The sequence below is a fragment of the Mesitornis unicolor genome, unplaced genomic scaffold (genome assembly GCF_000695765.1).
Source record: "Mesitornis unicolor isolate BGI_N332 unplaced genomic scaffold, ASM69576v1 scaffold1357, whole genome shotgun sequence".
Classification (NCBI taxonomy): Eukaryota; Metazoa; Chordata; class Aves; order Mesitornithiformes; family Mesitornithidae; genus Mesitornis; species Mesitornis unicolor.
Genome location: NW_010194098.1, coordinates 1 through 16985, shown reverse-complemented (window position 1 = coordinate 16985; position 16985 = coordinate 1). Strand labels below are relative to the sequence as shown.

Sequence of the window (16985 nt, the reverse complement as noted above, 5' to 3'; positions counted from 1 at the left end):
AGGACTGAGTGAGGCTTGCAGCTTCGCAAAGGTGCAGGTCCTAAAGCGTCCCTGGTAACGTCGAGGTGTTGAGTAAACTTGTAGGATACATAAACCCCTGACCGCTCACACTGAGTATTAGTGCTTAAAAGAGCAATAAAAATAACCATAAAAATACAAGCCGGTAACTGTGCTTTTACACCGTTCAGTGTTGTAGCTCGGGAGCTCCAAGGGCTCGCTCTGCTCTTCAGTTTGGCCTCTTCAGGGTATCTGCTCCAGCAGCCCAGCAAACGAGCAGCGTGGCTGCGGCTTTGGGCAGCCTTCACTTCGCTTCCCGCTCCCCCGCTCGGATCTCACGAGCCCTGGCAGGGTTCACACGCAGGCAAAACGGAGAGCGAGTCGCCCGCACGGGGCGTTTTTGAGCTCTCCTCTCGCCGTTCCCTGGGATGTCACGGTGATGGTTGGAGCCCTCGTGGATTTTCTCACGTCCGATCGGAGCCTTGATGGGTTGTCACGAGCCGCGGCGCTTTGCTTTTTGTTTTGTTTGTTATTTTAGGTGTGAGTTTCAACAGCGTTTACACCCAGATTTGGAGAGTCCTCCTTCACCTGGCTGCCGACCCCTATCCCGACGTCTCCGACTTGGCCATGAAGGTCCTCAATAGCATCGCCTACAAGGTACGACTGTCTCTTAAACTCCTCGTGTTCGGGCAAAGCGTGGGTAGGCTGAGCTGAGTAGATGCGTTGGAGGGCTCTGGTAAGTGGTCCTGCTTCAGTCCTATTGCTTTTCATGTTTCCAGGTGATGAACACCCGTGTGGCTCTTGATCAGGGCAAATAAATAAACGGGGGAGGGCCTGGGGTCGTTTGAGGAGGTAAATTAGGTACGGACCTCAGCAGGTCTTGTTTAGAAGTCTTCTTGTCTAGATCGGTCCCTGGGAGAAACCTTAAATCTACCTCACGACGTTGTCCGTTTGCAAACCGCTTTAGATAATGCAAGTGGGACTGGCCTGCAGACTGAAGCCACAACGGCTCTCCAACCCAGGTGAACTAGTACATGTGAGTCAGCATGCAGACACCCCCGCCACTCCTCACCCCAGGCCTAAACCGCCATCCTCATCACATCCATCCCCCCAGGGTGACAAGATGGCCCTGGAGGCTGCCCTCACTGCCGCCCGCCGGCGCCAGCCCTGGGGAGCTGCAGGAGCCCCCCCGCACCTCCCACCCAAACTGAGCGCCGGGCCACCCCAGAACATCTTCTCACCGACGCCTTCCCCCTCGCCGGGGAAGCTCCCCGACCCCCTCCTTCCCACCTGCTTTTGGGTCGCTCCAGCATCCGGACCATGAGCCGTCGCAGTGCGGGATGACGTCTCTTACTGGTGGTTTCCAGTGAATAACCCCAAATCTTCAGGCTTAGGCCGCTGAGCTCGAGTTGCAGCAAGAGATGCCGGCGTTGTGCACTGCTGTTTTAACGCCGTAGAGATTTCTTCCTTTTAAATCTGATTTTCTATTGAGAAAGTAGCAGTTACTTATTTGAACTCTTCTGTTCAAGTGTACAAAGCAGTGAGTGGTGAAGTCTGGGCTTTGGGACAGGGGTTTATTTTGACGGTGGGCACGAGGTCAGCCCTTCCCTGGGGATTCGGCTGCACAACCAATTCCTGCCGGGCTGGAGAGACCAAACCGGGGGGAATCCGAAAGGGAAAAGGCGAAAGATTTCCCTCTCTCTGCTCTAGATGCATGAAACGATTTCAGTTTTGTATTTTGGAAGGCTCTTTGCAAAACGAAACATTACTCCTACTGTGGGATTAAAAGGGGTGTAAAGAGGAACCGAATCTGCTTTTCCTGTCTTAAATATTTTTTGGGGACTTACTCCCTCGCTGTTGGAGATGTCTCCACATTAACGACGATGTTACTCCTCTGCTGTGCCCCTCGGGTGCCTTCCCGGGGACCAGCAGGGGTTGTGCTCGTTACGCTGTGATTTCCACAGTGAATGTTGAGATGGGTTTGGTAAATTCGGTGTCGGTTCTGATGAGTTTGGACCTCAAGGTCCCGGTGCCGAATGGAGTCCCAAAGCTGAAGTGGATGGGTCTCATGCATCTCACGCTCTGCTTCCCGCACAGCTGCGCTGTCCCCGGCTTCCTCGGGCAATGGCTTCTCCGATGGTTTTGCAAAACGATAAGAGAAGCATCCCCATTTCCAAAGGTTTTTACCTGGGGATGCTTCGGTGAACAAACCCGATTTGTTCTTCTTTGCCTTAGCCATGAGATCCATAAGGAAAGCGTTTAAATGCGCGGTCTGGGCAGCTGCGTGCGTCGTGGGCTGGCGGCTGTGCTACTGGGGGCTTTGCTTTTGCCGGTACCACCTGGCTTAGGTGGCTTCTAAAACCGCTTTATTTCTTCAACAAAATACCCCATTAACAGCCCACCGAGCTGGAAGCGAAGGCTGCAGATCCCGGGTTGCGATCTGGCCTTGATTCGTTTCGTTATGGACCAAGCTCCCGCTGTGAGCTGCGCTGCTGGGATTCGCTGCGCTCTGCTGTGGGGGGGGGGGGGGGGCGCAGATTTTGGGAGCTGTCGTTGCAATGCCAATTAGTAACAATTAAATTTCCGCTAACTCTATCCCAAGATCTTTCCCTGATGCTAATGGGGCTTTGTTGGATGTGAAAAGGAGCAGCCCGGGTGATGCCCGTGGGCCCTTTGGTCCTCCCGAGTGCGTGCAGCCAGCGCATTTCCCATTTCGGTTGTTTGAATTTCAGCACTGAATAAAAACCCACAGTTGGTTTTGTCTTTGTTTAAGCAAAAAATGCTGCTTCGGGTGAAGTGGAGCACTTGTCTATCCTCTAGGATTTTAATCCTGCTGTTCCAATTAACACAGAATTCAGGGGACAAGAGGACGCCGGAGCAAGCGCTGCCACAGCGCCCGTCGCTGATGGGCTCCTTACCTGAGATGCCCCCCGGCGTTGGCCAGGGGCTGGTGCCGCTGGACGGTGTTGGTTACCAGCGTCTGCCTTTTTGGGGAGCTCAAGATTCAGCCTCAAAACGTAGCCAAGCTCTGTGCTTTCAGTCTTTGTGGTTTCGAAGCACATTTCAGTCCAAGCGGGTGATGAGGCAGCGCAGTGGGAGCAGCGGGGTAGAGAACATTGGGAGCTCTAAATACCTTATTGCTTTTTAGTCCCCCCGGGGCCAGACCCAGGAGGTTTGTGGCTGTGCGAAGGCTCAGATGATGAGCCCATAATGGCAAAACAGCGATGTTTGCAAGGCTCTGCGTGGATTTACACCAGGGTTTTTGTTTTCGAAGCAGACCGGCCCCATCCCGGTGCTTTAACGGAGCCGGGAGCACAGCTCTGTCTGTAAGTGGGGCGCTGTCTTTCTGAGCAGCCGGTGAGTGGGCAGCGCAGGCGTGCGCGCTTCCTGGCTGCGAACGTGGCCGCTGTGTTTCACGGGCTGGGCCGGCGCCACGAGCTGCGATTTCTATTTGTGCTGCAGATCTCAATGGTTCAACTCCCGCTCCCGGCCTGGTCCTGCTCAGAAATCCAAACCGCGCCGTTTCGCCTGCACCAAAACAAACAAAAAGGACCCAGTAAGCAGCGGTGGGCTGTTAAAATGCTGCAAAATGGCAATTAATTAGGGAAAGTTTGCTGGCTCCCCCTGTTGCTCCATCCAGCTGTTTGTAATGGGAGGCTGGGTTATCCCAGGGGTTGCTTTTCCATGACCACTCCTCGGTTCAGGCTTCTCTGTGCTCCTGACAGAGCGCTCGTTTTGAATTAACCTGGGGCCTGTTTGCAAAATCACGAATTAGCATCTCCCCTCCTGGAAAGAGGAGATTTGAGTGGCAGAGGAGCCAATCCCCGGGAAATGGGGAGCTGCTGCCTCCAGCAGAATCCACTGAACTGCAGCCCTCGCTGTGTGCAGGGACGACACAGCTTTTTAAAACAAAGACACAGCTTTTTAAAAGACACAGCTCTTAAAGGACACAGCTTTTTAAAAGACACAGCTTTTAAATTTTCCCAGGACAGGGAAGGCTGTTCGCTGTGCTCCTCTCCGTGCCCCTCCAGCTCATCCTCCTCTGCTGACCTTGTCCCTCTGCTGGGATACGGGGAGCCCTGTTCTGCTTCGGGTGACAGAGACCTGACTGCGAGGACCTTCAACCCGAGCCTTTGGGACTAATTACAAGGAGCTGTGAATAATAACGTGTCGCTGTCTGCTGGGTTGTTCCTGCTTTATTTCCATTCTCACGGTGGGATCGGCTGCCCCAGCCCCCTGTAGTGACCAGAGACCCCGCTGTGTTCCTGGGTGATGGAGATGGGTGGCTCGGAGGAGCCCTCCCACCCTGTAGGAGAAAATAAGGCAAAAAGGAGGGTGGCAGGGGCAGCCAGGCCTCCCGAGGTGGTGGCATTGGCCTTGTCTGGTCCTTGCTGTGGTGTAGATGTGGTGTGTCGTGACGGTCACCACCGCTCCTGCCCTTCAAAGCCAAGCTTGTGGTGGGCAAGAGGGCTTGAACCCAGCCCAGGAGGGAGGTGAACACCTCACTGGGTCGTTTGAGGAAGGGAGAAGTCATCCTGAAAGGTCTTTTGGCTCCGACGAGGAGAGGACAGGATATGTGTGAGCTTGGAGCGCGAACACGGATATTGTTGTGCACGATGGCTGCTGGTTCTGCCTCGTAAAGGCATTAATTCGTGAAGGCTCGTAGCTGTCTTGATGTGCTCTTTGCTGTGTCAGAGCTGCTGCTCTCACCCAGCTTCACTTGGTTCAAACCCTGGCGTCATCGTCGAGAACCCCACGTGGCTCCTGTGCTGCGCCATGGGGGTTTTGGTAGGGTTTGAAGAGAGGATAAAAGGCAGCTTGTGAGGGGAAGAGCCTTTTCTGTCCCTGCAGGTGTGCTGTGCCGGTTGGGGGCTTCCTTTAGAAGTTATTTCAAGGTGTGAGAAGTTTCCAGCGTCTCACCGAAGGGGGGCTGATGTGGGAGAGGAGGAAAGCAGCCCGTGAGCCATGCAGAGCGTCCCCCTTTCTGCAGGGGAGCTTCAGGGCGCTGCTGGGTTTAGGAGGAGAGTTCTGGCTTGGATGTGGAGTCAGGGTCGGGATGGGCCAGGATGTGTGCGTGGGTTATGGCCGTGGTGGGACTCGCAGTCCTGCATTTCAGAGGGCTGGTACAGGAGGCTGCAATTTAGGGAAAAGACTTAGGTGTGAGTCAAAGCCATTGCCCTGTAGGTGACAGGAGGGTGCTTTCTGGTAAGCGTTTTCTGAGCAAAAAAGCAGTAAAATCATCTTACGTGTTGGGAACTGCACAAGGGCTGTTTTCCCGGTACGTTTCCATACACCCACACTGAGAGCTTCGCTTGGTCGAACCCCGGCTGTGCAGTTGTGTCGGGTCGCAGCCAGCGGGCGGTGGTTTTGGTCTGGTTTCTGGGCTCTTGAGGACTCTGCTGTGTTTTTCCCCCCCTCCAGGCGACCATGAACGCTCGCCCCCAGCGCATCCTCGACACCTCCTCGCTGACGCAGTCGGCCCCGGCCAGCCCCACCAACAAGGGCATGCACATCCACCAAGTCGGGTAAGCCCGCGCCCTTCCAGCGCTTGCCGGGGTGGGTTCGGGTGCTCCCTGCCCCGTTCCCTGCACCAGAGCCTGAACGTGCCGGGGTCTCTTGTTTTAGCAGCGATGAGGCCTTCAGAAACAGCAGGGCTGGGAGAAGGAGGGGTTTTCTCCCTGGTTTTAGGACAAGCAAAACAAGCCACATGAATCACCTAAAGGAAGAACCAACTCGTGCTGATCTGTGGCCTGACCTGTGTGGTGTCCACATTTCCCGTTGGTATTTTCTGTGCTTTCAGCTGAGAAAAGCCGGGGCTACTTGATGACCAACAGGCCATGCCCATATGCAGTGAGGCTGAGATAATGGGCAAAGCCAGGCTCTGAAAATGGGATTATTTCCCAAAAGCTGCTCTCCAGCAGAAAACAGTGAGCTTTAGGCCTGACCCCATAGCCAGCGTGCACCAGTAAAGTCTGGTTGGAGTGGAGGGCCCAGAAGTGATGGTTTTAATGTTTGCTGATAGTCTGACTGTGCAATAGGGTGAATTTCAGTTTTCATGTAAATTAAGATGCTTTTCAGTGCCTTAGGTCAGACACCATCACCCGTGGGCCTGTGACTTTGACCTGCAGGTTCCCAACACGTTGGTTTTCCTGGCCTCAGTTTGGCGTTGGCGCAGTCAGGGTTCACGCGTGGCTTGGGGTTCGAATGCCTCATGAAGGGGATGGAGGCTGTGTTCTGTTCTTCCTATAAAACTTATGAGAAGGAAGCTGCAGGGATCACAGAACCACAGAACGTTAGGGATTGGAAGGGACCTCCAAAGCTCATCCAGTCCAATCCCCCTGCCGGAGCAGGAACACCCAGATGAGGTTACACAGGAAGGCGTCCAGGCGGGTTTTGAATGTCTGCAGAGAAGGAGACTCCACAACCTCTCTGGGCAGCCTGGGCCAGGGCTCTGTCACCCTCACTGACAAGAAGTTTCTTCTCCAATTGAAGTGGAACCTCCTGTGTTCCAGTTTGTGTCCGTTACCCCTTGTCCTATCATTGTTTGTCACCGAGAAGAGCCTGGCTCCATCCTCGTGACACTCACCCTTTAAATATTCATAAACATGAATGAGGTCTCCCCTCAGTCTCCTCTTCTGCAAACTAAAGAGCCCCAGCTCCCTCAGCCGCTCCTCAGAAGGGAGATGCTCCACTCCCTCCATCATCCCTAAACCCTGATCCTCTTTTGCTCTCCAGAGGGTCGCCCCCGACCACGAGCACCAGCAGCTCCAGCCTGACCAACGACGTGACCAAGCAGCCGGTGAGCCGCGACATCGCGTCGGTGCGGCCTGCCAACGTGGGCAGCATGGGGGTGCAGTACACACCCCACTCGCACCAGTTCCCCAGGACGAGGAAGATGTTCGACAAGGGGCCCGAGCAGGTAAAGAGATTCCCCTTTCGGACCCGGTCCGTTCTGCTCTTTGTATTTTATTTCTACGTCTCTTGTGTGCTTCTCGCTGCTGTTGGCTTCCTCTAACCAGTAAAATAAAAATGGATGATTATTTTCCTTCAGGATAAATCTTGTTGCGTAGCTTTTGATAGGGCATTATTCACTCCTGCTGCTACTAAGACGTGTTTAATCAGAGTTGATAGTTTATTCTTCCATAAACATTTGTCTGCCTGAGTGATAACGCAGAGTCAGATCCGTGCCCCTCAGATGCTTTTTCTCCATCCTCAGCAGAGCAGGGGCCGAGGAGGAGAAAGGGGAAGTTCCTCTTCCTTTAGCACACAAAGCAGCTGAGAGGTGCCCCTGGACCAGAATATTCCCCTTCTTCCCAGAAGTTCTGACCCACTCCATGCTTGGCAGCCCCTCTGTGCTGTGCACAATCACAGCATCCCAGGATGTCAGGAGCTGGAAGGGTCCCTGAAAGCTCCTCCAGTGCAACCCCCCCCAGAGCAGGATCACCAGAGCAGTCACACAGGAACACGGCCAGGGCTTTGGGTGTCTCCACACAAGGAGACTCCACAACCTCTCTGGGCAGCCTGGGCCATGCTCCATAACCCTCACACTCACAAAGTTTGGCCTCATCTTCAGCTTGAACCTCCTGTGCTCCAGCTTGGGACCATTGCCCCTTGTCCTGGCATTGGCCATCCCAGAGCAGAGCCTGGCTCCTTCCTCCTGACACTGCCCTTTCCCAATGGATCCCCAGGAATGAGGGCACCCCTCAGTCTCCTCTGCTCCAAGCTCAAGAGCCCCAGCTCCCTCAGCCGCTCCTCAGCAGGAGATGCTCCACTCCCTCCAGCACCTCTGTGGCCCTGCTGGACTCTTTCAAGCAGTTCCTGTCCTTCTGGACCTGAGAGCCCAGAACTGAACTCAAGAACCAGGTGATCTTTAAGATCCCCTCCAACCCAAACCCTTTGATGTGAGCCCAGACTGACCATGAAGACCAAAGCTTGTTACACATTTCCCTGCAGGAACAGAGCTGATGAGTTGAGAGGGAGGACCCAGGATAACGGCAGTGACTCCTCTTTGCGAGCCAGCGAGGGTTTTGCATCCGTTTTAGCATTGTAAAGCCAGTCATCAGGTGCTGGGCATTTCTCCACTTACAGAAGCATGAAGCACTGATGTGGTGCCAAGTAGAGCAGTCAGATTTTCCTATGCACACAGAATCCTGCACATCCCCTTCTGATCACTCATATCGGATGGATGTGGTGTGTCCGAGCGCACTGGGACACGTGTGGCCATCGCTTGAAGGCAGAGGCTGCTCAGGCCGTGGTCAGTGGTGTCAGTGTTCATCTGGGAGTACTTTTGTGTCTCCCCTTTCAGCACATCCCCAGGATTTTGTGCTGCTGGCTGAGAGGAAGCTGAAAAGCAGAGCGCGTGGTTACAGAAAAAAAGCATTGATGCCTTAGCAGGGCACCTTCACTTCCCACGGGGATGGGAGCACTGTCCTGGATCGAATTTTGGAAAAAGTGGATGAAACCTCATTGAATGGAGCGATCTTTCCCTTTTTGTTATGGATGTCTTGTGCACTTGGATGTCAATGCATACATGCCCTTGACCTGAAGCTGTTTCTGGCTGTGCTTTATCCTGAATCATCTTTGATTTCCCAGGCCAGATGCTCGGGGGGCCGTGAGAAAACCCCTCCAGGGACCTCATTGCGTTGATGCTCTGATGCTTCAGCCCTGATTCAGACAGTGCCTGGTTATGTCTTGGGCTTGCACATGAGGGAGTTTGCACATTTCCAAAGAGTCAGTGTAGGGGTGGTGCTCTTAGAGCTGGATGGAGCAAAGTTCACATCCTTGCCAATGCGGTTGATCTTCTTGTGTTGAGTCTGGGTGTTGCGGTGCCCGCGTCTCCCCCGCCTGGCGTGGGTTAACCCCCTGCTCTCTCTGCACAGACGACTGACGACGCTGATGATGCCGTGGGACACAAAAGTTTCATTTCGGCCACGGTGCAGACGGGGTTTTGTGACTGGAGCGCCAAGTATTTCGCCCAGCCGGTGATGAAGGTAACGGCTTTGTTATCTCTGTGTCCCAGCGCCGCAGCTCCTGGAAACCCAGCGCTGCTGTCCCGTGCGTGGGGACCGGTGCCTTTCCCTCTTTGCCTTCCCTTCGATCTGGGGAGAGGAAGGGACGAGCTGACTCGGTTGTGCTGCTCCAGGGAGCTGCGTGGCCATGGTTTGTAAAGCACAAGGGGAGAAGCCATCAGAGGGAGCAGAGGGGTCAGTGGCAGCCAGGACAGGGGGAAATTTGGGGACAGGGCCCAGGACAAAAGTCCTGCAGCCCATGGGGACGTGTGGGACAATGCGAAAATGAGGGGAGGTTCTGGAGCTCATCTGCACCCACCAGTGTGGCACGGTGCAGGTTGGAGAGTTGTTTCATTTTAAATGTTGTGCTTGTCTGCATACTGCAAATTGCATTATAGTAAACATAAATGTATATTTTTATATATAAATAAACAGAGTAAGAGAGGTCCTTTATTCCAGAAAGGGCTGTGAGAGGCTGCAGGGGGAGAGGTGCTGTTTTCTCTCGGATGTTCTGGTTGAATTTACTGGCTGTGATGATGCTCCCAGAAGCAGAAGGATGGAGGAGTTTGGGATGTTGGGATGTGCTGGGTGGATCCCAGTGGCAGCAGAACTCGCCCTCCACTTGAATTGGGCTTGGCCTGGTGCTCATGTGTGGGATCAGAGCTGTGCTCTGCTCACAGGCACCCGGTGTAGGTGCCTTTAACTTAAAAAGGAGAAAGCCATGGTGACTGGGTGTCTGCGTGGCTGCCAGGGGGGACTTTGCAAGCACCGCTGTTGGTTTTTAAAGCTTAAAAACCCAGAAGTTCTCTTATGGCAAAGGACGGGGATGGTGATGACAAACGTGCAGTGAGCTCTGTAGGGTGCTCTGGTGACTGCGCTGGCTCTTCGTGGCGTGAGGGATGCACTGAAGCCGTCTTCTAGGAAAAGATGAACCAGGGACGGGCAGAGATCTCAGTGACTGGAAAGAGAAGCCCTGCAATTCCCAGAACCTTTTAGCCAAAGATCCGGTTTCAACGTTAAGTATGAAATAAAAACAGGCAGTAAATCTCGCCTTATTATAAGCAAACACGATAAGGCAAGGCCCCAGGTACCTTGGGACCCGAGCAGCACTGATGGTAACAGATCTTTCAGCTTAATTTCTCCGAGGAATTGCCATTTCTGTGAATAGTAATGCACAGCCTGTACTAATCCCATTACCTGAGCATGGGTGCTTGCATCCAACCGGCTGTATTCAAATCCTAATGACCAAGGAGCTGTACATTTGATGTGCTGTCTCATCCGAGAAGTGCCAGCGAGCCGTCCGTCACCGCTCCGAGCCGTCTTTGGGCTTGTTCCATTAGTGATGAGGTGAGGTGATGGCCCCCGAGTCTCAGGCTGTCAGAGAAGCAGGTACGTGGCAGCAGCTCCTGTGCGGCTTTGATTCCCTGAGAGCATCACCGGGAGCAAGGACAGGACGGGGAAGCGATTGCCTGTCACGTCCTGAGCCGCTGCTGCCATCGCCGTCCTGCTGCTGCCAGCGTGGGGATGATCCATCAGGGCACACGGCTGCCTCTGGGGCCCGCTCAGGCTTTGCACCAGGGCTTGCTCCATCAAGATGGGTTTTGGCGTTGATTTGAGCGCAGAATTGAGTACAAGGGGAGGAGGACGATGTTGTTCCATCTCTTGTTTCTTATTAAAAGCATTTGTCTGCTTCCCAAGGAAAGCTTTTCCCAGCGAAGAGGGGCGTCTTTATTAATGAAATCAATCACGGCAGACAGGCAGGCAGAGGCTGGGTGGGTGGATGGGTGGGTGGGGAGCTCTGGGGGTGTGTGTGGGGTTAGTGCTTTGTGTGCATCAAATGGAGGAAATAACTTGAGGGTTGGAAAGGGAAACTGTGGGGTGCTCCTGTCTGGATTCACAGGGAGGGAGAGCTATGGAAACTGGGGGCTTCCCCCCACCCCAGCGTGTCCAGCATCTTCTTATGGGAATTTGGGTGCTGCTGACCCCCTCCCTGGGCATCCCAGGGGTGCACTGGTGTCTCTCCAGTGTGTACTGGTGTAGCAGGAGCATGTTCATGGTTTCCTCAGTGGTTTTGTTTGGCAATACACTGGGGCTGAGCAGGGGCTGTCCGCAGCAGCGGCGCCTTAGGTGAAGCTTGAGCAAAACTAAACCGAGTTTTCTAATAAAACAGGCAAGGGAATTGATTTCCCCATTACCTGCGGAGCAGCTTTCAGAGGCCAAGTCGGGGGGTTCTGGAGAAAAACGGGTGCGTGATGCTGCTCTGACAGGGATTTATTTGTGTATTTGTCATTAGAGCGAGGGGTGCAGGGGATGGGATGAGCCCCTCTGCAGGAGCTTTCTGGGCTGTTTCCCCGGTTGCTGCGGGTCCATGGGCAGGACGGGGCCGTGCGGGGACCCGGGGGTTTCAGCGTCTCCTTTCCTGGAGCCATGGGGACAACCAGGGTTTGGTGGCAGCTTTTGGGAACGCCAGCCTCGTGATGAAGGCAAAGAGCAACTGATGGCAAAGGATGCCATGGGCGTTTGATTGCAGCGCTTCGCTTGGAGGTGCTGCCTGCCACCGTCAACAGGGAAAAAGAACCATTCCTGGAATGAGTAAACATCAAACGGCTGCGGGTGCGTCTCCGTCGTCTTTAATTTATGGATGTAGTTTTGCTTCACAGACCTTGCTCTGAGGACGCTTTTGCTGGAAAGATGGAGGGATTCATTTCCAGCGTTCATCGCTGGCTCGGTTTCAAGCCGTCGCACCGGCTTTGATGAATTGGTTGTAACTCATCAGATAAACGCGGCGGCGTTGCGAATCCTCGGCGTGCCGGGAAAGACGGACCCCTGCCCCAGCTCTGGTCTCCGCAGAAGCCTTTTCTGTTCCCAAACACCCCTGGCAAAGGCTGCGCTGGTTGCTACCCGCGGGGCATGGCCGGAGGCGGAGGAAGCCCGGTGGCAGCTGCCAGGGAGCCCTGCGGCGAGGGGAGCGGCGCCAGGGCTGGCAGCACACGCGGGGAGCATCCGGGAAGGTGAGAACCACATAAGGGCTCCTTCCTGAGCAAGCCCTGCCTCCGCTCCAGCACCGAGCTGCGGTGAAGCGGGGAAGAGCTGCGTTTGCCAGCGGAGCCGTCTGCTGATCCGCCCTGCGCCCCTGCCAGGGCCGGCGACTGCGTCGAGAGGGAGAGAAGAAAAACGGCGCTGACTTTTGCGTGGTGGGAAGATTCGGGATGGGAATTGGGCTGTGCCTGCGTGGAAGCGCAGAGGTGTTGGCAGCCGGGGCCTCGTCACAGTCTGCGACACCCCCGGGCCTCAGCGGGAGCTGAGCAGCAGCCAGACCCGGGCTGTTGTTTGCCAAAGTGACTTGTGATGGGAGCTGCCTGGGAGGGACACCCAGACAGGAGCGATGAGCCCGAATCCTTCATGGTTTTGAATGACGAGTTCTGGTTTTGCAGGCCCTGTCCTGACGTGGTCACGTCCTCATTTGTCACCACAATTCCCCTCTGCTTTGTGGGGTCCGTATCAGATCACGGCTCCCTTGGGACAAGATCACCCCCATGGCTCCAGACGGGCAGGGAGGGCAGGACCCCATCCTGCCTGTGTGCTCCTGTGTGCTCCTGGGCTTCCTGCTCCACCGGTCAAAACCTTGGGTGTTTTAGCAACAGAGCCTGTGCCACGCGTGGCTGAACTGGCAGAGAGCGTCTCTGCTGGGTTACGGTTACTTACCACGCGTTTTGAGGATCAGTGGAGTTCAGCGGGGTTTATTTCATTAAGGGTCTTGTACGTTTACTGCCTGATGAGGCTTTGGAAGGACCCACAGGGATTTTCTGTGTAATTCTTGCTGGTTTTCATCTCTCAAAGCTCCATGACCCTCCCATAATATCACAGAATCGTGCCAGGTTTCTTCCTGTGCAGGCTCAGGCCCCGTTGCTCTCTCTTTTTAACTTCTCTTCACCACATTCCACCCAGTATCAATCAGCTTAGGGATAACACAGGGACTGGTGGGACCCAGAGGCTGGATCAGCAGTGGAGCCGCCTGGAGTCGGTATCTAGCGCACAGCCTGTGTATTTTGGGCATTTTCAGCTGTGATCCCAGCTGGCCCTGGGGAAGCGTCTTTGCAGGAGCCTCCCTTCCCAAATCCGAGGTGCTGACACCCCCATCTGCAGAGCCTTTGGCACAGGGGACGCGGTCGAGTCAACTGCACCAGAGCCAAGACGTCAGCAGATGCTGCTGCAAGGAGCCGGGTTGCGTCGTAAGGCGACGGATGGCTGTGACAGCATCCCTTCCCAGCACCGTCATCCTTGGGGCGAGCGTCTGCGCCTCCCCTGTGCTCACAGCCACAGAGGAAGAGGAGGAGCACGAAGTGGAAAATCAGCGATGGTGGGAGCAGAGACCGGCCCAGAGCGTGGGGGAACGGCAGGGGCTGCAGGAAGGTGCCTTCATTGCTGATGGGAGACAGCAGAACCGAGAGAGGACAGAACTGAGAGAGGAGAAGGCCAAAAGAGGACAGAGCCAAGAGGTGGAAGAACCAAGAGAAGGAGAACCAAGAGAAGGCAAAGCCAAGAGAGGGAGAACCAGGAGAGGGAGATCCAAGAGACGACAGAACCAGGAGAGGGCAAAGCCAGGAGACAGCAAAGCCAAGAGAGGACAGAACTGAGAGAGGAGAAGGCCAAAAGAGGACAGAGCCAAGAGGTGGAAGAACCAAGAGAAGGAGAACCAAGAGAAGGCAAAGCCAAGAGAGGGAGAACCAGGAGAGGGAGATCCAAGAGACGACAGAACCAGGAGAGGGCAAAGCCAGGAGACAGCAAAGCCAAGAGAGGACAGAACTGAGAGAGGAGAAGGCCAAAAGAGGACAGAACCAAGAGATGGAAGAACCAAGAAAAGACAAAGCCAAGAGACTGCAAAACCAAGAGAGGACAGAGCCAAGAGAGGACAGGACCAGGAGAGGGCAAAGCCAGGAGACAGCAAAGCCAGGAGAGGACAGAACCTGCTCATCCTCCTTGCAGTTCTTTTTCCCCGGCCCTGAAGGCCCAGCCCCTCCATTCATCAGATGCTGAAGCTCTTCCCCCAGCTCCACAACTGCGTGGTCCTTGGTCCTAAACCGTGAAAGCCACTGGGTGCCTGCAGGAGAATTTTCCACCCTGCTCCTTCCCTTCTCCTCCTGGGCCTTTTGGGTCCCACTTTAATGAATTCCCAGAGAGGCTGGGTTTTCATTAAGGTGTAGGTGCGACCTCTCCGCTCTCAGATCTCCTTTGATGTATTTTATCCTCGGTTTGTTTATTGCTCTACGTTATTGGTCATTTGTCATTGCCTTCCTAATAGGCGTTGTATTCTTGAGAAATTGAAGTAGTGGTGCCTTTTTATTATTTTTGGCCAGGAGGAAAGGTAGGGGGTGGGTTCCTTATTTTGTATTCATTCTAAAGAAGCGGAAATTCAGCTGAGTAGGCGTTGTTTTCCAAAGTATAGAGCATTTTGAAGACGTTGTGTGTAATAGTGGCCAATGGTTTAAGTACTTTCAGGAATAAAAAGGGGGAGTGTTTGTGGGGCATGGGGAAGGGTTTGGTGCTTTATGTCTCCATTCCCCAAGAGTCACTTCCTTTGGAGCAGCCGAATTCAAGTCCCGCAGCTCAGCCCCCTCACTGATTCCAGAGCAGTGGTGTTACCTGGGGATGACTTTTTAAGCATTAAATAAAAGACACATCAGACACAACCCTTGCTGTGGTTTGGGGGATGCGCTCGTACGAGTTTATTCCTTTTAATGCTGTGTTTTGGCTGAGGACAGGGATCCCCCTGATCTCTGCCGGTCGTGGGGAGCAGCTCCGTGGCTTCCCAAATTCCCAGCAGGATCCCGGTCTCCTGGCCCAGGTTGTGCAGGACAGCGTGGAGCTGTGGGTGTGAGTAAACACAATAAATTGGAGCGGAGTGGCTGGGGGCTGCTCCGGAGCCGCTCCAGTTTCGGGAGGAGGTTTGGGTGTCACCAAACCAAGGTGACACCAGGGCAGCGTTTGCCTCCAACCGACTCCCGTGTGGGAAACCGAAACGTTGGCCGTTAGGAGTGAATGCGGTGTTGGTAATTCAGGCATCTCAGGGGCTGGCAAGTAATGCCTTTTTTGGCCTGCAGTCATCTATTAGCAGTGAAAGGAGGATTTTAGTGTGTGCTGAGCTCTGTCTGCATCGAAGCCGTGCTCCTGCTTTAATCTCAGGGTTGCTACGTGGCGCTTTTCGGCTGAGAAGCGTGAAGCAGAGTGGAAACCTCAAATTGGGCTTGGGTGTCTGGGGCAGGCAGCATCGAGAGGGTCCTCAGCAACCCCGTGTGTGTGGTACCCGATGTGCACAGCTCTTCAGAAACCCTGCATCCTTCACTTTGGAGAAATACGGCTTAAACACAAGCCAAAATGTAAGACAGAAAAGGAAAGGGGAAGAGATTGCAGCTGATGGGGAAGATTTAGATCAGAAAGATGCTCAATTATTTAATAACGAGCGGTCCCATGAGCTTCACCGTTTACTGCCTGACGCTTAGGGCCCTGAGGAATTGATGGCTTGGTCTGATGCGTGTGTTGCAAGGGTGGTTTGTGGATTTTGGCTGGGTACTGCTCTGTGTTGTGACCGTGCCGATGCACCAACAGATCCCCGAGGAGCATGACCTGGAGAGCCAGATCCGCAAGGAGCGCGAGTGGCGGTTCCTGCGCAACGCCCGCGTCAGGAAGCAGGCCCAGAAGATCATCCAGAAGGGTGAGTGGTTCCCTCCTGCCCCCTACACCACCAGGCGGCTTCCTCCAGCTCTGCTGAGCCCTAAACGCCAGTTAATGACCCCTCACATGGGAAAGGTGCCTGCTCCCTCCATCTGCAGACAAGGGGACGCTCACATTCATGCTCTGTGCTGCTGGTTTTGTTCACCAGATCAGGGGAGAGGCCCCTTGAGATGTCAAATCTCTGCTTTCCCCTTTGAAAACATAACTACAGCACAAATTACACAGCCAGACATGAGCAGGGTGCTCAGCCACAGCACAGACCGGGCCATGGGAGCGGAGCAGCCCAAGAGTGATGCCTCTTTTGAAGGAGGAGAGCACTTGCCATGAAAAGCGGCTGCCCCACACACAAGAACTGGCAGGACACCCCATTTCCAGTGCAAGGGCTGGCTCCCAGTCCCTCCCAGTTGATGGGCAGCAGCCGAGCTCCTCATACCCCATCGCAGTGGGCTCCTCTACCAGAGCCATCGGCCTGTGATCGATAACTCAGCGCCCCTCAGCAGCTGCCATTGATTCACCCTTTGGGCTCTTCCTCCCTGCCCCTCAGAGCCCAGGTGGGTGCTGTGGGTTGGTTTTAGGTGCAGGGTTAAGGTGGCTGAGCCTGGCTCGGGGGGTGTTTGGGGTGGTCAGACACGGTTTGGGCCCTCAGCCCTGCTGAGCTGCTGGATGTGGCCTCTGCCTGCTCATCTCGGCACCTTCCCTGTTCCCCGCTCCAGACTCTGTAAGTGTTGCTCCCTCCTTATATCCCGTGGTATTTTTGGTGCTTGTGTGTGTGGCTTTGTGTGTGTTCACACGTTTCCCTCTAACGTGCCTCGTGTTTCCTTAGCGTGCGCTCTCCACAAAGCTGAAATTGCTTTAATCTGTGACTCCGCGAGGCAGCAGTTGGCCAGGATTCCTTTAGTGCAGGAATTGATTTGCACTGAGTGGAACCCAATGAAGTTTCCTCAGGAATCTGCATATTTAAGTGATTCCTGTTTGTGCACCTCGAACCGCAGGGGACTGGTGTTAATGGGAGCTCCTTGTGGCACCCTCCTGGGGCAAACCCTGCGGGTGGGGGCTGGACCCCTCCTGGGACCCTCGCTGGGACACACAGACCTGGAAATAATAATGATAATAATGATAATAGTGATAAAAATTATAATAATAATGTATTACATTACATTACGTCACATCACATTACATTACATATATATAAAATAGCATCGTATACAATAATATTTATAATAACATCATATACAATAATATATATAA

General features: G+C 54.2%; 1 protein-coding gene across 1 annotated transcript in view; it reads left to right on the top strand.

The window, feature by feature from the left end:
• LOC104543127 (regulatory-associated protein of mTOR) overlaps window positions 1-15717 on the top strand; it is a gene marked incomplete at both ends in the record, with an annotated part of 34066 nt that extends 18349 nt beyond the window's left edge. Inside the window, 5 exons of the mRNA XM_010187663.1 lie at window positions 536-654; window positions 5419-5522; window positions 6733-6916; window positions 8877-8987; window positions 15612-15717. Coding sequence (XP_010185965.1) covers window positions 536-654; window positions 5419-5522; window positions 6733-6916; window positions 8877-8987; window positions 15612-15717 — 624 coding nt within the window. The remainder of the gene's footprint in view (window positions 1-535; window positions 655-5418; window positions 5523-6732; window positions 6917-8876; window positions 8988-15611) is intronic.
• Window positions 15718-16985: the final 1268 nt, after the last annotated feature.